Below are 21270 nucleotides of genomic sequence, written 5' to 3'. Positions count from 1 at the left end.
TAAGTGCTATGGCCGCTAACCAAAAGGTCAGCAGTTCACATTCACCAGGCGCTCCTTGGAAACCCTATGGGGAAGTTCTGCTGTGTCCTATAGGGTCTCTATGAGTCGGAATCGACTCGACTGCAACAGGTTTGGGTTTTTTTTTTTTTTTTTTTGGTGTTAGGTATCATTTAGGAGGCCCTCAATGGTATAAGCAATGAAGCATTTGACTACTAGCTGAAAGGTTGGTGGTTCGAACCCATCCAGAGGCGCCTGGGAAGAAAGGCCAGGCAATCTGCTACCAAATAGTCACAGCCTTAAAAACCTTAAGAACAGTTCTACTCTGCACACATGGAGTCACCATGGATCTGAATCCACTCGACGACAATGATAACAACAAAAGTCACCTGGCTAGTCCTCCTTTGGGCAGTGCTTTTTGATGGAGGCCTCTGCCGGGTCAGCCTACAGCATGGCTGCCTCACTCAGACCCCCAGACCCTAGGCCAGTCACCAGAGGCTGAGGGGGTATGGTCATTGCAGTCAAAAAAGCAGGCCCTGAGGCTGTCCCTCAGCAAAGGGGGAGGCAGCAGGCCCAGGTAATATACCCTGCATCTTCAGGTGCCAGTTTAAAGGGCCAGAGTAAAGCCAGCTGCTGTGGAGTCGATTCCAGCTCATGGCAACCCCATGAGTACAGAGTAGAACTATGTTTCATAGGGTTTTCATGGCTGTGACCCTTCAGAAATAGATTGCCCAGCCTTACTTCTGAGATACCTCTGGGTGGGTTTGAACTGCCAACCCTTACGATTAGTAGTCGACCGCTTAACAGTTTGTACCACCCTGGACCTAGTTTAATTATGAGAGACTCTGGTGGTCTGGGCACTGAGTGGGGGGGAGATGAGGCACAGGACTTTGAAGGTCAGAGCTGGAGGGGCTCAGAGCCTCCAGAGAGACCCCTCCCTCACTTTACAAACAGAGGCATTGGGACCCAGAGGGACTCGTCCAAGGTCACCCAGCAAATTAGAATCCAGGTCTCCGCCTCTTGGCGTGCAGTCTTCTGACTAGTCCACACTACCTTCTTTGACTTATACAAAACTGCAGTTCTGTTCTGATTCCCCAAATACCAACATGGACAGATGCCCAAAGGGTCAGAAGGCATGTCACCTCTGATGTCCCCAAACAGTGATTCTCCCACACAATAGACAATAATAGATTCTGAAAGCAAGGCAGAACCTTCCAGCTCATTTAGTCTGCACTCAGTGGCCTCAGGATGGGGATAGGAGGGATGTGGACCACACCAGGTGACACTGTTAGAGGGGGTGACACCAGAATGGCCGTCTATAAAGTTTTTGTGCAGAGTTTCAGCAGAAATTTATTATTTTTTGTAAAAATATCCTTGTAGTTAGTTATAACAAACACATGTGTCAGTATACTTACAAGGATAAAACTCTATGCTAACTTACTTTTTGAACCTTCTAATGCACTCTGGTCAGAGCTGCCATTATTACCCAATTACCGCGATGCTTCAAATCACGTGGTTTCATCTGGGCGGCGCTACAAGCACGCACTGTTGTGCTCCTTGCTGCTGGTGTTTGTATACTCGCTGATTTTGTCAGATTTTATGGTGTTTTAGCAACAATATTGTGGTAATTAGCATGGGGGTGACACCATGAGTTACCGCACTGAGTGACACCAACACTAGTGCTGCCATTTCCCACACTCTGAGTCGGCAGGGGAGGGAACTAAACCCAGACGGGGGTGGCTATCCCCAGCCACGTCATGAGCCAGCCACGTTGCAAGCGATACAGCTGCCAGGCACCACCTAGGCATGTCGTGGGGGCTGCTGTGCTGCCTGCCAGCCCCCTTTCAGGATTGAAGGGTCTATGCCCCCATCCGCTGGGAAAGCTGTCAGCTAATAGCTCTCAGCTGTCACCTCTCTTCTGGACTTGGCTTCAGCTGAGAAGAGCCACCCTACTTTTCCTGGGGCAGCTGGCATCCAATAACTTGTCCCTTGCCCCAACCAGGAACAGCTCAAAACAGTGTCCCAGCTCCAGAACTGTGTGCAGCCCAATGCCTACCTCTCCCCAGGTCTGCTTCTTATCCTTCCCCTAACAGGAGTCGATCCCGAGAGCTTTCCCTAATAAACTTCCTGCATGTGAATCTCCATCTCAAAGTGTGCTTCCTGGGGACCCAGCCTATGACACATCTTTTATGTCATTTAATCCTCACTACAATACTTTTTTTTTTTTTTTACAATACTAAGAGGAAACCCTGGTGGCGTAGTGGTTAAGTGCTATGGCTTCTAACCAAAGGGTCAGCAGTTCAGATCCGCCAGGCGCTCCTCAGAAACTCTATGGGGCAGTTCTACTCTGTTCTATAGGGTCGCTATGAGTCGGAATCAACTTGACAGCACTGGCTTTGGCTTGGTTTTGGACAATACTAAGACATAGTAGTACTAGCCTCAGTTTACAGATCATGAAGCTGAGGCTCAAAGAGGTTCAGTGAATTGCCCGAATTCACACAGGACATGAGTGGTGCAGCCCAGATACAAATCCAAATCTGTCTGCCTCCAAATCCTACACCCTTTCCACTCCACTGGGCTAGTTCTCTTGACCACCCTTGCTCTCTTTTTCAGGGGCACGTTTGACCCGCAGGACATGGACAAGAATGTGAGTGCCATCCAGACAGTGTCGGGGATCCTGCAGGGCCCCCTCGACCTGGGCAATCAGCTGCTGGGGCTGAAAGGCGTAATGGAGATGATGGTGGCACTGTGTGGCTCAGAGCGTGAGCAGGACCAGCTGGTGGCTGTGGAGGCCCTTATCCACGCCTCCACCAAGCTCACCCGTGCCAGTTTCATCATCACCAATGGTGTGTCACTGCTCAAGGAGATCTACAAGACCACCAAAAATGAGAAAATCAAGATCCGCACACTGGTGGTGAGTGGGCTCACTATCTCCCTCTTCCCCAGTGCCAGGCACTGTGCCAGGCACCAGGAGCACCGGAATGAATGAGACACATAGGCCCATCCACAGGCCCCTGAGAACAGGGTGATAAGGTCTACCATGGACGGTATGCTGGGGGCTGTGAGAACATCAGTTCGGAACGGTGGATCCTGCAGTTTAACCTGAATATATCCGCCTCTGTGCTTGTGAACGACACCAGCACAGATGAGCTTTTGTCCAGAAAGAATTTTCAGAGCAAATTTCAAAAAGTCAGTTTATTTCTTCAGTTTCTGTACAGGAAACCCTGGTAGCATAGTGGTTAAGAGCTATGGATGCCAACCAAAAGGTCGGCAGTTCAAATCTACCAGGTGCTCCTTGGAAACCCTATGGGACAGTTCTATCTGTCCTATAGGGTCACTATGAGTCGGAATCAACTCGATGGCAGTGGGTTGGGTTATAGCACAGTTAAGGCTGCTTCCGTTTTAATTTTCCTGAAATTATTCTATTGATCTTTCCTTTTTCTTGTAAACATTAAAGATTTGAGTCATTGATTCATTTTTTTGTTCACATGAATTTTTTAAAACTAATTTTAACTTCTGCCCTGGTGAGTTTTCTCTCAAGGAAGAAATTTTTTTCCTAACATGAGTCTAGTTTTTCTTGGTTAACATTTTACATGTCTAAATTTGTTATCCACAGGACCTGATTTCTCTGCCAGTTTTTGCACAGTTTGGGATGTGGTTGACTTTATCTTGTGCTGGCTTTTAAAAATGGCACAAACAAAACATCCATGGAGTCAGGATAATGGGGGAAGAGGGCAGGGCAAAGACCTCCAGCTCTGTGGGTGTCAGCCCTAATTATCTGGAGAGATTAGGTAGGAGGTCTCTGAAGAGGTGCTGCCTGAGCTGGGTTTTGTATCAAATGTAGAGGCTTAGCCAGGCAAAGAAAAAAGGGCAAGGTGTTCCAGCCACACGGACCCATATGAACAAGGCCTTTTCCCTAAGCCTGGTGTCTGATCCTACAAATATCCTCTGTCTTCACACCTCTGCAGGGACTCTGTAAACTCGGCTCTGCAGGCGGGACAGACTATGGTCTCAGGCAATTTGCTGAAGGGTCGACAGAGAAGCTGGCCAAACAGTGTCGCAAGTAAGGGGCTTGTGTGTCCTCAGGTGTGGCATCTCCTCCTTCGCTTCCTTGCGGGCGTCACCGGGGAGCTCTAATGGACTGCAGATCATGAAAGGCTCCTCACCAGCTGTCCACTGCCCTGAAGTCGCTTTACTCTCTGGACCCGAGTGCTGGCACCCTTCCAGCACCTCTCCCTCCCCTTTCCAGGTGGCTGTGCAATGCTTCCATAGACACCCAGACCCGGCGCTGGGCGGTGGAGGGCCTGGCCTACCTCACGCTGGATGCTGACGTAAAGGACGACTTTGTCCAGGACATCCCTGCCCTGCAGGCCATGTTCGAGCTGGCCAAGGCAAGTCTGGCCCCAACCCCTGACCTCAGGGAAGGCCTACTCTTCCCCCTAGATCCAGACCCACAGGACCTTCTGCTGAGCCTCGTCCTGACTCTGCCCCATACTCGCTGGATAAACCTGAGTTGGTCATTTCTCCTTTCTGGACCTCATTTTACCTGACTGTAAAATGGATTCACAACTGTTTATGGCTTCCAGGCAGCGGGCGGATGAATAGCAGGACAGTATTTTTTCCTGGGGGCATTAGGAAGTGAAGTATGAGGGACAGAGAGGGAGTGCCCATTCTTTCCTGGGCTCCTCCCCTTCTCAGACTCTCCTGCCTTTCCTGGGCCAACTCTCTGGCTCTTTCTACCAGTAAAAGGAGGAGGTGTGGGAGAAAGTTTCCACCAGGGCTGAACCAGAGAATGCCCAGCTCCCACCCCCACCTGCGTCCTGGTTGGACAGGAAAAGCATGTTGGACTTTGAAGAAGGCACAAAATAAGGAACTACCCGCTCCCCCCCAACCCAACCCAACCCAACCCATCGCCATCAAGTCGATCCGGACTCGTAGTGATTCCATGTGTTACAGGGTAGAACTGCTCCATAGGATTTTCTTAGCTGTAATCTTTACAGAAGCAATTGCCAGGCCTTTCTTCTTTGATGCTGCTGGGTGGGTTTGAACCGCCAACCTTTAGGTTAGTAGTCAAGCACAAATTTTTCATGCCACCCAGGGACCTTAAGCAAGGAACAGAGACTCCTAATCATACTTTCAGGGAATATGGGATCTTAAGAGTAAACCCCAAAACAAACCTATTGCCATTGAGTTGACTCCTACTCATAGTGACCCTATAGGACAAAGTAGAACTGCCCCATAGGATTTCCAAGGCTGTAAATCTTCACGGAAGCAGACTGCGTATCTTTCTCCCAAAGAGCAGCTTGTGGGTTTGAACTGCCTTCCTTTCAGTTAGCAGCTGAGTGCTTAACCACTGCACCACCAGGGCTTCTCTCTTGAGAGTTTAGAGTAAATTTCTACCTGCCTTTTTTGAGCAGGACCAGGTTCCTCTCCTTCTGTGCTGTTTTTTTTTTTTCACCCTCCAAGATGTAGCTACACCAGCCACACAGTTCCTAAATCAACTTACCAAGCCATGTGACTGAGCCATCTTGGAAGCAGAGGTTTGCTCTAAAGATTCTTTCCTGCCCCTCACCCCCGCCATGCCTCTAGACCAGCGACAAGACCATCCTGTACTCGGTGGCCACCACCTTGGTGAACTGCACCAACAGCTATGATGTCAAGGAGGTCATCCCTGAGCTCGTGCAGCTAGCCAAGTTCTCCAAGCAACACGTACCTGAGGAGCACCCCAAGGTGGGATGGGGTCCATTCAGTGTGGGGAGTAGTCGGTGTCACCAGACTGCCAAAAGAGGTGGAGGGGAAAAATAATGATGCCTGGGTGCTGTGCCTTGTGTGTTTGGGATGATTTGGAACAAGAGGACAATGATAAATTTTCCCACCAGGTGGCGCTCAGGTTTTTTCTTTGTTTCATTTTCTATGAGTCGGAATCGACTCCACAGCAGGGGGTTTGGTGGGGTTTTTTTTTTTTTTTTTGGCTCCTGGAAAGGCAATTAATTTGTACTTTGAAGAAACAAATAGAGCCATGATGAGCATTTTTCAATTTATGTTGTTTATTTTATGAATTTTGGATAGTTTTATTTCATGTTTTTAACATTTACAAAAATTCGATTTTTTTTCCTCCTGGGGCATCTGGGTTGGGGACAGGGATGCTAAGCAGCGATAATGACGGGAAGAGGGACAAGGGTCAGCATTAACACAGATGTCACAAATCCCCTTGGGGTCCTCCCTGTGATTTCCTCCCTGTGTGGAATATGAGTACACATGTCCCATTTCCAGACAGTAAATCATTTTGTTTTTTAAAAATGATACAATATGACCCAGTTGCAAAACAAACCAAAAAGTGAATAATAGAGAAAATAGCCATTGACAATTACCTTATTTCCGTATGACCACTGATGGCATTTTGATATAGTACCTACCAGAGATTTTCTTCTGCCTTGTGCATCTTTTTTTATTCATAGTTATAACCAGAATGTATTATCATTTTGTGCCCAATTTGGGGAAAATATTTGATGTGTTTTCCACACTGTTTTGTCACTCTGTGAATCATTTTAAAATATTGCATAGTATTGCATCCAGGTGAGGGGTGTATAGCATGTTCTGCTATTGTGAAGTTCAGATGTGGCTTCTAGAGATTGCCCCTGGCTGTCTCCCTCGTCCCAGCCATTCCAAGGATTAGCTGTAGGGACTATTCAACCCGGGGGTTGACTCTGGGTTTCCAGCAAAACACAATCCATTGTTATCTGCTCCATCTGCGCCTTATCCTCTCACTCCCACCTACACCCCACTCCCTGTAATAGAAAGCCAGTCTTTTGCAAGAAAAATAATACATGGGTCGTCTAGCGTTTTAGATGATCATTGTTTTGTTTTGCTCCTCTGTAAATTAAAGAGCCTTTGGGAAATTCATTTCCTTACCCTATCAGCCCTCAGGCTCTGTATTCATATAGTACAATGTGCTGTATGCCCCTTGGCAAGCTCAGACAGAGGGAATTAGAAATGTATTACATTCTCGTTGTGGCTGTAACAAATTACTGCAAACATGGTGGCCTAAAACAGCTCACATGTATTCCCTTACAGTTCTAGAGGTCAGAAGTCTAAAATCAGTCTCACTGGGCTAAAGTCAAGGTGTCGGCAGGGCTGGTTCTTCCTGGAGGCTCTAAAGGAAGGATCCTTTCCTTGCTTTTTTCAGCTTCTAGAAGCTGTCTGCATTCGTTGGCTGTGACCCTTCATCAAATCACTCCAACGTTTTGCTTCCATCATCACATCTCCTACCACTAACTCTGATCCGCCTGCCTTCCTCTTACAGGGACCCTTGTATTACATTGGGTCCACCTGGATATTCCAGGATAACCTACCTCCCTTTCTAAGGATCTTTAACTTAATCAAAACCCTACGACAAAGTCCCTTTCATCACGTAAGGTAACCTATTCACTGGTTCTGGGGATTAGGACCTGGGCACTGTTAGATCATCATTCAGTCTACCACAAGAAGTCAGAAACAGACCACCTTTAAGTTTTAATACAAATTGTTCTGGTGCCCTGGCCCTCTCCCCACTGTCACCTTTCATCCCCCCAGGACAAGAAGGACTTTATAGACATGCGGGTGAAGCGGCTTCTGAAGGCGGGCATCATCTCTGCACTGACCTGCATGGTGAAAGCAGACAGTGCTATCCTCACCAACCAGACCAAGGAGTTGCTGGCCAGGTGCGGCTGCAGTCGGCCAGAGTGGGGCTGGGCAGGGAGTGAAGGCCAGGAGGCTGGGTGGGGAGACAGAAGGCGAAGGATTAAATGAAGGGATTAGGACACATGGGGGCCTAGAGAAGAAACTGAAGGGGGTCTGCGTTGAAAAGTAACTAGGTGAGGCAGGTTATCACAGAGGGAAATTTCTGTTAGGAAAAAAGAGGTCGCTGTCCATCCTGGCTAGTTACCTTGTTCCCACACCCTGTGCTGGATCTACTATTCCAGAGATTAAAGCTAGCCTTTGCAAAGGAAGTTTACAGCCTGGTGGGGGAGGCAGCCAAGGTCACGGTTTCAATACAGTGTAGTGGGCGCCATGATAGGAGAATGCAGAGAGTTGGCTGGAGCACAAGCAGTGACACCCACCCAGCCAGACGTGGCCCTATTGGTTGTAGGGTTTTGCTGGCTCTGACTTGCAGGTCTGCTGATACTGTGGGAAGGGTGTGCTGGTGCATTAAATGTTCTGCTTTATCCCTGGCCCTACAGGGTGTTTCTGGCACTGTGTGACAACCCAAAGGACAGAGGCACCATTGTGGCTCAAGGTGGTGGCAAGGTAATTGGGGGGTATGACATCATTGCCAACCTGGAAGATGCGTGTGTGTGTGTGTGTGTGTGTGTGTGTGTGTGTACACTCATTGCCTGGCCCAAGAATAATGTACCCCCTGCCCAACCCGACCTCCTGGAACACAGTCACTCAGTTATCTGTGCTACCTACACATAACCCCAAACCAATTTCTGCCCGATATTATGAGGTGTCATGGGATTTACTTTGGAATCATATTTATGCTCCTTGCTATTGGAGGGAAGCATGGTACAAATATAGAGACCTTGGAATTTGAAGTAGAAGACTTGGAGCTGAGTCCTTGCTCTGTCCTTTTTTACTTGTGGGTAAATCACTTAGCCTCTTGGAGCCACAGCTTCCTCATCTGTAAAATGGGACAACTTAGACGTGCACTTTACAGGATGTCACAAAGATTAGAGAAAATACACTTAAAGTCTTGACTCAAAGTAGGTGCTCAACAAAAGCTGCTGTTACTATTAGGTTTGGTTTAGGCAGAAAGTAAAATATCAGCTGATTTTTCCAAAAGCAGAATGGACTTAAGAATGGGTGGGGAGAGGCAGGGGTGAAGACTTTGATGTGTGCTGGGCACCAGGGGAATGAGTTGATTACATTTTTAATTGTGAATGAGTTGCTTACATTTTTTAATTGTTTTCTATGATTGTTCAAGAGCCGATTACATCTTTAGAGTCCTCCTGCCCCTCTGATGGGACAGACATATGACAGATGGCAGCTGGAGAAGAAGGATGGAGAGAGGCTGGGTCTCTGTGACCAAGCACTGACTGTGCCCTTTCTTTCAGGCCCTGATTCCCCTGGCCTTGGAGGGCACCGATGTGGGCAAGGTGAAGGCAGCCCACGCCCTAGCAAAGATCGCTGCCGTCTCTAACCCAGACATCGCCTTCCCGGGGGAGCGGGTGGGTGTCTGTGGTTGGTGGGATGGGGGGAATAAGAGAAGTCTCCTGTGCTCCTAGGGGCCTTGCCCTTGTTGCCATACCCCCAGCCTGGGAAGGGGGCATTCTGCTGTCACAGAGGGGACATACATGCCCATCTGTCTGGTTCCAAGGTCCAGGCACTTGGATTCTGGACAAAGTGAGGAAAATAATTCTGACTTTCGGATCATTAGGAGCTCTGGTGGAGCAGTGGTTAAGCATTTGGCAGCTAACCAATAGGTCGGCAGTTTCGAACCCACCAGCCACTCTGCTGAGAAAGATGTAGCAGTCTGCTCTCATAAAGATTTACGGCCTTGGAAACCTTATGGGGAGTTCTACCCTGTCCTATGGGGTTGCTATGGATCAGAAGCAACTCAATGGCAGTGGGTTTTGGTTTCAGATTATTGTGAAGATTAAAGCAGACAATGTGTGGAAAAGTGCTTTGGAAATGTGAAAGCCTGGCACTTACAAATGTAAGGGACCGGGGAGGAGTAACATGGTCTCCGCCTGACCCACATCTTCACCCCCTCACCCCCGTAGGTGTATGAGGTGGTGCGGCCCCTCGTGCGTCTCCTGGACACAGAAAGGGACGGGCTGCAGAACTACGAGGCTCTCCTCAGCCTCACCAACCTGTCTGCACGGAGCGACAAACTCCGGTGAGTAGGGCAGGGTGTGGGGAGCAGCAGGGGGAAGGCTGGCCCATAAAGTGGTTGAAATTTCACTTGCATCTTGTACTACAGCTGCTCTCCCCTGAGGACAGGATCAGAGGCAGTGGGTAGGAGGAACCCAGTGAGAGGGATGCGAGTTAACACTTGGAAAGACCTTGGAGGAAGTGTATGAAGCCGAGGGAGGCTGTAAAGAGACTTTTTCTTTTTTAAGTAGTAAAAAAAATACCCAGGTGGGTAGGTGGGAATCAAGCCTGTTCCTTCTTGGAAACAGGGGTGTGGTGGAGTATATTGGGTTGGGATTCTTTTGGTTGCAAGTGACTGAAAACTCAACCCCAGGAGGACAACTAGCAGAGGCCAGGGAACCAGCTTTGATGAGCAGAAAAAAAATTTTAAAAACCCAAAAACAATAAAACTAGTTGCTGTTTGTCAAGTCAATTCCAACTCATGGCAACCGCATGTGTGTCAGAGTAGCACTGTGCTCTATGGGGTTTTCAACAGCTGTGTCCTTTCAGAAGTAGATCACCAAGTCTTTCTTCCAAGGTGCCTTTGGGTAGATTCTAGTCACCAACCTGTCACTTAGAGGCTGAGCACTTAACTGTTTACACCACCTAGGGACTCCTTGATGAGCAAAATACGTTCTTATTTAAAATGTTTCTCAGGTGGGTGAGCTAGCTAGCTTTGAGAAGTTCCATCATTTGTCCATATTCCCACAGCTAGTAAGTGGTAGAATCCACATATGCTTCTGTCTGTCTGTCTGTCTGGTTCTAAGACCCACGAGTTTTCTAGACTGCCTATGCTTGTTTACTATTTTTAAAATTTACTTATTCATTTCATTCTTTGTTCATTTACTCTTACACTCAACAAATATAAATAAAAACAAACCAATCACAACAGCAACAAAAACTCAACCCCAACAAGCTTACACACAAAGGGAATTGACTGCTTGTGAAAATAAAAAGTAATCCGGATCCAGGTGTGGCTTGATGCAGGGCTTACAGAGCTGCCCCAGGCCCTAGTTCTCTCTACTCCCCTCTCCTTTCTGTGTTGTCTTAATTCTCAGACGGACTTTTTCTCCCTCTCATGGTCACAAGGATGGCTTCAGACCTCTCCTTCATCCTCCTGGCTTCATGTCCAGCAGGAAAGAGAGAGGAAGAGAAACTTTCTTTTCCGCAATAACAATACAAAAAAATGTCCAGTTGGGTGACGTGTTTATCTCAGAACCCATTGCTGTGGCCAGGACACTATGATATATCATTTAATTTATGCCCATGGGTACCCATCCTGGAGCTGGAGGACACGTCAACACCTTTCAAACCAAGCTGGCTGAGGATGTGGGAGTGACACCACTAGGAAGGGGAGGGGGAATGAGCCTTGGGGGTAAAAATGACACATGCTCACTGCAGAGGCTTCAGTGGCTTCTCTTCCTCCACCCCTGCTCACCCCAGGCAGAAGATCATTAAGGAGAGGGCCTTGCCAGACATCGAGAACTACATGTTCGAGAACCATGACCAGCTGCGGCAGGCAGCCACTGAGTGCATGTGCAACATGGTGGCCAACAAGGAGGTAAGAGTGGGGGCGTAGGGTGAGGGGTGGGACCAAGGCTTGGAGAGTCAAACCACAGGCCAGGGTTTGGGTGACATCAGGGGCTATTATGATGGTACTAAGGTAGCATTTTGGGCAGAGAACCCAAGAATCTCTGAATCTTTTTGTGATTACAAATCTTCTTCCTGTACAAAGGAGACAAGGGAAAGCATACAGAGTAATATCATCCTTAGCTGGGGCTTTGAACCCAAAGCATTGGGCTAAATGAGGTGGAAGGTGCCATTTCTCCACTTAAAACCGGTTGCTGTAGAGTCAAATCCAACTCATGGCGATCCGTGTGTGTCAGAGTAGAACTGTGCTGCATAGGATTTTCAATGGCCGCTTTTTCAGAAATAGATCACCAGGCTTTTCTTCTGAGGTGCCTCTGGTTGGACTCCAACTTCCAACCTTTCGGTTAGCAGCCAAACATGTTAACCGTTTGCACCACCCAGGGAGTTCTGTGTTACTTAGGCCTAAATAACCTCCTAGCAAAGCAGGATGTGAGGCCAGAGCCTCTTGGAGGTCAATAGAGGGCAGGGCACTTGCACTTATTGAAGCTCCACGTATGTTTAAAAAATGAGTGTTACCTGATTAGGGTCCGTGTTCTGGAGCAGTTGAGCCAATGAAACGTACTCCGAGTCAGAGTAAGAAAGCTCATTCAGGAGATGTGTACATCACCTCCGACCGGCAGCAACACCGGCTGTCTCTATGGAGTCGCAAAGAGCAATTTTACATTAGAGTTTATGTAGGATCAAGGGTTAGAAGTGTCTTTGTAGTCCCCATTATCAGGCTAAAGATATACATATCAGACACCTGGGCTCTACTCTCCATGTGGGGGGTTTGAAAGTCACAGGTGGTCAGACAGGACAAGACAAAGTTATTTGTAAAGCTCAAACAAAGAACAAAGTTATTAGCATTAGGTCAAAACAAAGTCATTAACAGGGGTGTGTGAAGGAGGAGGCAGGCAGACCAAAGAGAAGAATTTATAGGTTCATCATGGCATTAAGTCAAGCTCTCAGTTGCCCATTTTGAAAAGGAGAAAACATGCTGGGAAGTATTAGGGTCACATGAAAAAATAAAAAAATGCAGTTATGAACAGTTTTAGAATATTTTAAATATTAACATTTAATGAACTATCACTGTTTCCCCAGTAATTGCTATGCAACATAGTTGTGCTTTTCACAGATAATTATAGAATTTATAAAAGTAAAATGAATTCAGAACATGCCATAGGCCTGTGATGGGACGAACTATAACCGATGATGAATGTCTTCTTCCCCCCATCCTGTTGGAGTGTCTCTGTGCCTGCAGGTACAATCTCATCAGAGATAACAACAGGATCTAAATTTAAGGCTCTTCATGAATGTGAGGGCCAGGCCATGTGGCCCTCCTGGGTCCTCATGTAAGGCCTGGTGGAAAACCCAGTTTGTTTTCCCAAAGTACTTAACTCCAGCCTTGGATATTCCCATATTGTAGGAGGAAAACTCAATCCACAAAAGTCTGGCAAAGTCAGAGGAAATGAAGCTGCCAGGATCCCCCAGGGAGCTTGCCTAGGCTGGGCTGGGGGCCTGACAGCCATATGGGAATAAGGGAGAGTGCCCAAGGAGAAGGGGACAGAGAGAGGGGAGTAGGGGTGGGCAGGTTTCCCTGGGGAAGAACAAGCTGCTGTAATAAACAAAATCAGCCCGTGCAGGGATCCAAACAGGAGAAAGTTCGTTTCTTACTCACGTCATAGTCCAATTTGGACTGGGTGGCTCACTTCAAGCAATTACTCAGAGATCCAGGATTCCTGTATCATCAGCAATTGTCTTCCCCAAAATGCAAGAGCAGGATTTCAGATTCTCATGGATTCCAGACTTTTTGGAGCCATGGAGGCTGGATGAACCCCTGAAACTATTGCCTTGAAATAATCTTTAAACCTTATACCAAGAATATCCCCTGAAGTCTTCTTAAAACCAAACAATAGTCTAGCTTAACTAGTAAGAAATGTTTGCCATGAGCATTGTGCTCTTTTAAGAACTATCTGTATGGGATCAACAGCAATTAGAAAGATTAGATAGGAACCTTAGAGAGCAGTGAGTTTATGTCAATGGGGGAGGAACAACTCGGAAATGGAAGACGAGGATGGTTGCACAACTTGAAGAATGTCATCAGTGTCACTGAATTGTACACGTGGAAAAGGTTGAATTGGTATGTATTTTCCTGTGTGTATTCTCAACAAAAACAATGAAAGAGTTGTCTCCCTCTCTGCCACTTTAGGGGTGGTCTCCATTCAGATGATGAATGGGGAGATAGACCATGGGGGAGTCACCTGCAATACTCAACCATCATGGCCAATGATATGACACATATCACTTCTGCTGTTGTTCTGTTGTTGAGAACTAGTTCACAGCCACATCCAGGTGCAAGAGGCGGGGAAATGTGGTCCCTGGTGGGCAGCTGCTTCCCAGTAACAACTGTGCTAATGGAAGGGGAGCGTGTGAACCACCTCTACCATGCCACACTCTCGCCTCTGATGACCGCTGCTCCAGCCTCATAGAAGGGAGATGTAGGTGGAGGGTCAAACTCTGGGCATCTGTGACCTTTGTCCCCTTTTGGGGCTCCACTTCTAGGCAACCTGACCCGATAAAACACCTTTAAACTTGACCAAGGAGTCCCTGAGTGGTGCAAATGGTTAAGCACTGGGCTACTAACTGAAAGGTTGGCAGTTCAAACCTACCCAGAGGCACCTCAGATGAAAAGTTTGGTGATCTACTTGCAAAAAGGTCATAACCATGAAAACCCTATGGTGTGCAGTTCTGCTGTGAAACACACGGGGTCACCATGAGTCAGAATTGATTCCACGACAACTAGTTGGTTGGTTAAACCTGACTAACCAGATTTCACTGTAGAGTGGTGGTGTGGGTGAGATATTGTGCAGGTTAATGCCTGTCTGCAACATGTAAGGGCCCTGGGTCCTGGGAGGCTCTTCTCCTGGCTTTCAGGCCCTTGGGAAGCTGCATCCCTCTCCCTGGTGGAGAATGTGCAGCAGTTCTCTAATCACCAAGCAAACTACCTAATTGTCCCTGTCCCCTCCGAGTCCCTGTGCCTTCAGTGACTGCAAAGGCCTCTTATAGCAGAGCCTGAAGGCCTATCTGTTGTGGAGAGAAACCATTTCAGGCTTCCCCAAAGGAAAGTCAAACACAGTTCTTTAGGCATTACCTACCCTTCAGTGGTCTGTGCCTGCCTCTCTCCCCCACTGTGGATAGCTGAACCCAAACAGAGGTGGTAGAACACACCATACAAGGAGTCCCTTATTCTCTTTACCTTTTAGATGGAGGAGTTTCTAGCCCCATCCATCTAGCTAATCAGAGAAGACTTCCTGGGAGAGGTGGCATGAGAGCTGCCCAAAGGAGAGCTCTGAGGGATCCTGGGTTAAGGAGCGGGGCTTTAGATACATCTTTCTGTTTTCAGGCTGGACATCTGCGAAGCAGTTTTCTGAGCCATATAACTGCTTCCTCTGCTCTCATCTGCCCTCTCCTCCCATAGGTACAGGAGAGGTTCCTGGCAGATGGGAACGACCGGCTGAAGCTGGTGGTGCTGCTCTGTGGGGAGGATGACGACAAGGTCCAGAATGCAGCCGCTGGAGCCCTGGCCATGCTGACAGCAGCACATAAGAAACTCTGCTTCAAGATGACCCAAGTGGTGAGAGCAGGCCCTGGGGCAGGGAGGGGCTGGATAGGCTATGGGGACCTCCGTATCCTCAGTCTTTACCGACCTGTGTCATCCTCTGAAGGGAGGCCCTTCCAGGAGGTATCTCTTCCTACAACCTAAAGAGAGAGGAATCTATATTCTTAGACCCCTTACATTCACTATTTGGTCTTCCCAAGTGCATGAACTCAGTTCCCTCCCACTGTGGTTTCAGCCCCTGCCTTTGGTGGTACTTATTACTCATTACTTAAAAAATAATGACAATAATGACAACAACATTACCTACTGCTGTAGAGCTCCTAAGCCCCGCAAGAGAAGTGTGGAAGTGGTTGGGAATACCATAGGGAACATGTGGTTTGGCAAAGAAGGCACAGATTTTCCTAAGTAGACATGATGACCAGGGCCTGTGGTAGGACTTTGGCCATCTCAGCAGGTGTCATGGGAGTGGTATTTACACAGCTGTTGCATGGGGGTACAAAATGAAATTTTCCTTATTTCATCAAACTGAACATAATTTAGTTCCTGGATCCCCCCGCCCCCCCCCAATCTCAACTGATAGTGAAAAATGTAAATTTGTCAACCCAAATTTACTCAGGTCTGGTTTAAAGACAGGCTCTTTGAGACAGTCAATTTAAGGTTTGTTTTTTTTTTTTTTTTTGTATGTAAGTGTGTGTGTGTGTTCTCTAAGTCCCCCCCTCCCCCCAATCTCAACTGATAGTGAAAAATGTAAATTTGCCAACCCAAATTTACACAGGTCTGGTTTAAAGACAGGCTCTTTGAGATAGTCAGTTTAAGGTTCTCTTTGTTTGTAAGTGTGTTTGTGTTCTCTAAGTTCCACGGGGGCTTATGTTGTCCTAGCCCAGGGGAGGGGTGTCTCCCTGCTAGATGTCACTCATCCAGCTTGGTTCTCAAATTTTAATGGTGTGTAAGAATCTCCTGGAGAATTCAAAACACAGCTTCCCCAGATATTCTGATTCAGTAGATTGAGGGCGAGGTGCTTCTGGCCTAGAGACCACCCTTTGAAAAACACTGGCCTCAAAGCAGCATCCGCTGAAGTAACTCTGGTCACCCAACTCCAGCCAGCGGGTCCACAGAAGACACTGGGACTCCTTGCACTTACCGTGTGCCAGGCATTGTTCTAAATGTTGACATATATCAAGTCATTTAATCTTCCCATCACCTTCATTGGTTGGGTATTGTTATATTATCCCATTTTACAGATAAGGAAACTGAGATGCAAACAGTCCACAACCAGCTATTTGGAGAGGGATTGGAATCCTTCATGATTGCTGGCCCACTCCTGGCCACATCTTTTTTCTTTCTGACAGACTTAGAAATCATGACTCCATTCCTGTTCCCACACTAGGATCCTGGGGTCTCTGCAAGGCTTCCCATGGGTCCATCAGTCTAGGAGCCTCCCTCAGCCATTACTTTTGTAGTCTCTGGGGCCATGTTGGATGCTGGACATCTCTGCAGCCTCACATTACTGGATACTCCCAGGGAAACTGGGCTCAGCTTCTCCTACTCTGGGATCCTACCCTATTGGGATTTATATCACTCCTTCCCTCCAGCCCTCAAGGATTCATCCCAGGGAAGATGGGCACTGGAACCATTAGCAGTTACTTATAAGCATTGAAACTTTCTAGTATCCTGCCACAGCCAGTTGAACTTTCATTTCCTTTCTTTATGGTAGGCGACTCAGTGAAGAGTTTACAGAAGTTTGCATAGCCGCTCAGAGGCGAGAGTTAAACCTTTTTCCCCCTTCCCTATGTCTGTGTTCTCTTTTGAGAGTACTGCGTATAGATATCTACTATCCATGATGACAATGGAGGGTGAGGGTAAGAGGTACAAGGAAGCACAAAGGGGAAAATCCTTGGATTAGTGTCTTAAATTATTATCCCTGTGCACTTCCACGTGTTTAGCTCTTACTTTTTGCCAGGCCCAATGCTAAACTCTTTTAATCCATCGTCTCATCACATCATCACAGTGTTATGAGGTAGGCGTAACAGATGACAGATGAGGCTCCTGAGGCTGGGAAATAACTTAGCTGATGCCATGCAGTTGGTAAATGGCTGAGCTGGGACTTAAACACTGGTCTCTCTGACTCCACAACCCATGCTGATAACTATTCTACTCTGCGTGGTAAAGTTGGAGCCAACTGGTGTGTGAATATAAAGGATAATACTGTTGTATTTAGACACTGATCTGTGCTGGCTTTCATACCTTCTCTCCCATACCATACTATTCTATGTATCTATTGAGTGATATGAGTCACGCCTCCTGGCTCTAGTCCCAGCTCTATCTCTGCCTTTGGGATGATCAGAATGTCTAGAGCCCTGCCCCTCCACGCCCAGTAGTAGGACTGCTTGCCCATCTGTACAGTGAGAGGTGGGGGAGAGAGTACATGCCAGACTCCAGTAGTGATTCCAGTTGAAGTCAAGGCTGGAGGAGCACATGCCTAGGGCATGTGTGGAGCCCACATCTCAAAGGGCACCTGGGCTGAGAGAAGTTGGCATTCTCCACGTGCCCAGGGTGAGAATGCTCCTTTCTGAAGACCCTCCATTCCCATTCCACTCAGGCATGCAGTGGGCCTGTTCCTGCCGGTCTCAGGGCACAATCAGTGGATGGGTGGATACTTCTTCTCTATTGTTTACCACGTGTGTGACCATAGCTAAGTTGCTTCCCCTCCCTGGACCTCAGTCCCTCCACTTGGCAAATGAAAGGGCTGGGATTATTTCAGTGCCTTCTAATTCTCCGATTCCTGCCCTGGCTCTGGTAGGGAGAAGGACATCACCCAGGTAGTCCCGAGGGGCTCAAGTAGGTATGTGCTGAGTACCAGACTCAGATAATCACACATGTGCTTGTCCTTTGAGAGCCCAGAATCTGGCCAATGCCTGCTGTCTTTCTTGGTCCCAGTCTCCTCCCTCTGTCTCCCTACCGATTCCTCCAATCTTCTTTTCACTACCTCTCCCCTTCTAGACATCCCAGTGGTTGGAGATCCTACAGCGGCTTTGCCTGCATGACCGGCTGTCAGTCCAGCACCGGGGCCTGGTCATCGCCTACAACCTGCTGTCGGCCGATGCTGAACTGGCCAAGAAGCTGGTGGAGAGTGAGCTGCTGGAGATTCTGACTATAGTGGGCAAAATGGAGCCAGACGAGAAGAAGGAGGCTGTGATTCAGACGGCCCGGGAATGTCTCATCAAGTTCATGGATTATGGCTTTATTAAACCAGTGTCATAGACAGGGCCCTCGGGGGCCTGGGGCTGGTCCTGTACTGTGCAGAGGCCTGAGCTGGCTTCTCCCACAGTATCAGTTCAGCTAGGGATCCATGTAAAGGAAAGGCCTGATTGTTCCCTGAGCTGTGACTCTTGTCCTTTGCCCTGGGAAAGTTTGGATGTTTCACTGGCTCTCTTGCTCCTTGCCTCTTTCTCATCTGTTATATTCCAGAAATTCCTAGGATAATTTTCATTTGTGATTGGAAGAAAAGTTGGATGATTATTTCTGTACCCGCACTGAACTCCAGGATAATAGTTATTTTATATTTTTGAAAATGAATCGCGTGTTAAGATTGGAACCGACGGGTGTGTGAACATAAAGCTAATGCTGTTGTATTTGGATGCTGATCTGTGCTGGTTTTCATAACTTCTCTCCAAACCATTTGAATACAGCTGCTCAGAACTGCGTGTTTCCGCTGCAGTGCCCTGTCCCAGACCCCGTGCTCATCCCCATCCCTTAAAAATTCAGTGAAAGAAGCTGGACCTAATAGTCTATAGAGTGTATGATTTCATTTACATTGGTTCAAAAACAGGCAGAACTAGCTATCATGGTAATAGATGATGGTTACTTGTGGGCAGGAGGGAGTGGAGAGTAACGGGAAGAGGCAAGAAGATGGCTTCCGATTTTGGGTCTGGTTGTGCTCACTTTCATCAAGTCTAAGATCTGTGCACTTTTCTGTAAACATGCTGTTTCATTTTTTAAAAAGTGAATAATGTGTATCTCTTAGAGTTGTGAGGATTATATAAAATAATGAATGTAAAGCACCTGGCTCTTAGTGTATGAATAGTTAATAATAATCAGTCCAATTCTGTCTTAGTCATCTAGTGCAGCTATAACAGAAATACCACAAGTGGATGGCTTTAACAAAGAGAAATTTATTTCCTCACAGTACAGTAGGCTAAAAGTCCAAATTCAGGGCATCAGCTCCAGGGGAAGGCTTTCTCTCTCTGTTGGCCTTCTCATCAATCTCCCCCTGCCCCCCACTAGAAGCTTTTTTGCAGGGACCCCACTCTGCTCCCAGCACTTCTTTCTTGGTGGTATGAGTTCCCCAACTCTCTGCTTGCTTCCCTTTCCTTTTATCTCTTGTAAGATAAAAGTGGTGCAGGCCACACCCCAGGGAAACTCCTTCACATGGGTCAGGGATGTGACCTTAGTAAGGGTGTTATAATCTCACCTTAATCCTCTTTAACATAAAATTACAATCACAAAATGGAAGACAACCACACAATACTGGGAATCATGGCCCAGCCAAACTGATACACACATTTTGTGGGGGAAACATAATTCAATCCATGGCACCTTCAGTCAACCCTTTTTAATGTTCCCTGTTCCATATGGTAGGGTTACAATGTAATATCAGAATGGGTGTCCCTTGGGAGGGGGTCTATACTTCCACGGTGGTGGAGGGTAGGTGACTGGGGAGGAAGTGCAGTTCAAACTTGCAAACTCTCCTAAGAAATAGAGCCATCTGTGCCTCAGTGTGTCTAGGAGACTTAAGGGTCCTGGTCAGGAGAGCTGGCAGCAATAAAAAATGGAGGAACATCTGTTCAGTGGGGCTCCAATGGGGCTGAGGAAGGAGGAGAGGCCCGAGGGCAGCCCTAGGAGCCTCCAAGGCCCTACTTACTCCCCGAGGAAGTGCTGGTTTGGGTTCGCACCGCTGACGGCTCTTCACCTCCTTACCATTTCCTGGGGTCGCGGCAGGGCCTCCAGCACGGAGACTCGCACATCTCGAGCGACTAGAAAATATTTATGTGCTCGATTTTGTTTTCTCTGAATCCCAACAACATCGCTCGCCACTATCCGTAGCCGAATCCCAGAGCCCTGGATCCAGGGGCTAAGAAGCCTTCGGCACAGCAAGAAGAGGGAGGGGAATAATGTTCTTACCTGTGTGTATGTGAGAAACAGTGAGAGAGGGGTCGATTAGATTTCCCGCCTCCTCTCCCTCACCTTTTTTTTTTTTCTCCCTTACCGCCTACACTCACCCTCTTCCCCGGGGAGAGAGGGCGGAGCTGGGCCATTCAAGCAGGGACTGAGCGTCTGGCAACGCAGTGGGGTGGCGAGGCAGACGTGGGGAAGCTCTTTGCGACCCTTTGTGGGCAGAGAGCGCCCAGAACCCGACAGGCCTAAGCACCAGCGACAGCCACGGGCTGTGCTTCTTCCCGACATGGATCCCAGGTCGTGTAGATGGGGTTTGTTGCTCGGTGCCATCACCCAAGCCTGGCACGAGGCGCGGACCCTGGTGTCTCCAAGGCCCCGGCCTCGGCCTCCGCGCGGAAGGTTGCTGCGCTCTGGTGCCTTGAGCGAGAGGTCCGCGGTGGCGAGGCGCGGTAGGGAGGTTCTCTCCTGCTCCCCCTCTGCTCAGTTCCTCAAGTGAGGCGTCTCCCCACCGTCCCGCGTCTAGTCCGCTCCAGATCACTGCTGCGAGGACGAGGACCGGCTGCAGCGAGCGCAGCCCCCAGGCCTGGGGCTGCCTGGCGCGCTGCTTTGCTGCTGGCGTCGCTGCTTCTTAAGCGCCAGACTCCGCAGTGACTTCCCCAGAAAGACTGAGAGAGGCCAGACTTCGCGACCGGAGCTCAGGGAAGCCTTGACGGACACCGAAGGAAGGAGTTACGGGTTTGGAGTGATTGAGGAAGGCTGAGGCAACCTGGCAAACCCTGGTGGTGTAGTGGTTAAGTGCTACGGTTGCTAACCAAAGGGTCGGCAGTTCAAATCCGCCAGGCGCTCCTTGGAAACTCTTTGGGGCAGTTCTACTCTGTCCTATAGGGTCACTATGAGTCAGAATCGACTCGACGGCACTGGGTTTGGTTTCTGGGTTTTGAGGCAGCTTGGAGGGACTG

The 21270-nt window shown here is 48.2% G+C and overlaps 1 protein-coding gene across 2 annotated transcripts in view; it reads left to right on the top strand.

Moving 5' to 3' along the window:
• The window catches only part of UNC45B (unc-45 myosin chaperone B), a 33390-nt gene extending 14752 nt beyond the window's left edge, over positions 1–18638 (top strand). The window contains exons 9-19 of one of the 2 annotated variants that reach the window (XM_003414549.3): positions 2611–2911; positions 3966–4060; positions 4247–4388; positions 5587–5727; positions 7570–7697; positions 8217–8283; positions 9090–9203; positions 9759–9874; positions 11332–11449; positions 14996–15151; positions 18137–18638. In XM_003414549.3, the coding sequence (XP_003414597.1) occupies positions 2611–2911; positions 3966–4060; positions 4247–4388; positions 5587–5727; positions 7570–7697; positions 8217–8283; positions 9090–9203; positions 9759–9874; positions 11332–11449; positions 14996–15151; positions 18137–18397 (1639 nt within the window). In that variant the 3' untranslated portion in view covers positions 18398–18638. The remainder of the gene's footprint in view (positions 1–2610; positions 2912–3965; positions 4061–4246; positions 4389–5586; positions 5728–7569; positions 7698–8216; positions 8284–9089; positions 9204–9758; positions 9875–11331; positions 11450–14995; positions 15152–18136) is intronic. The other variant, XM_010594237.3, reaches the window with a different exon arrangement.
• Positions 18639–21270: the final 2632 nt, after the last annotated feature.

The sequence above is a fragment of the Loxodonta africana genome, chromosome 18 (assembly GCF_030014295.1).
Source record: "Loxodonta africana isolate mLoxAfr1 chromosome 18, mLoxAfr1.hap2, whole genome shotgun sequence".
In the NCBI taxonomy this organism is placed as follows: domain Eukaryota; kingdom Metazoa; phylum Chordata; class Mammalia; order Proboscidea; family Elephantidae; genus Loxodonta; species Loxodonta africana.
Note: the sequence above shows the minus strand (reverse complement) of the source record. Positions and strands in the feature narration are given on the sequence as shown.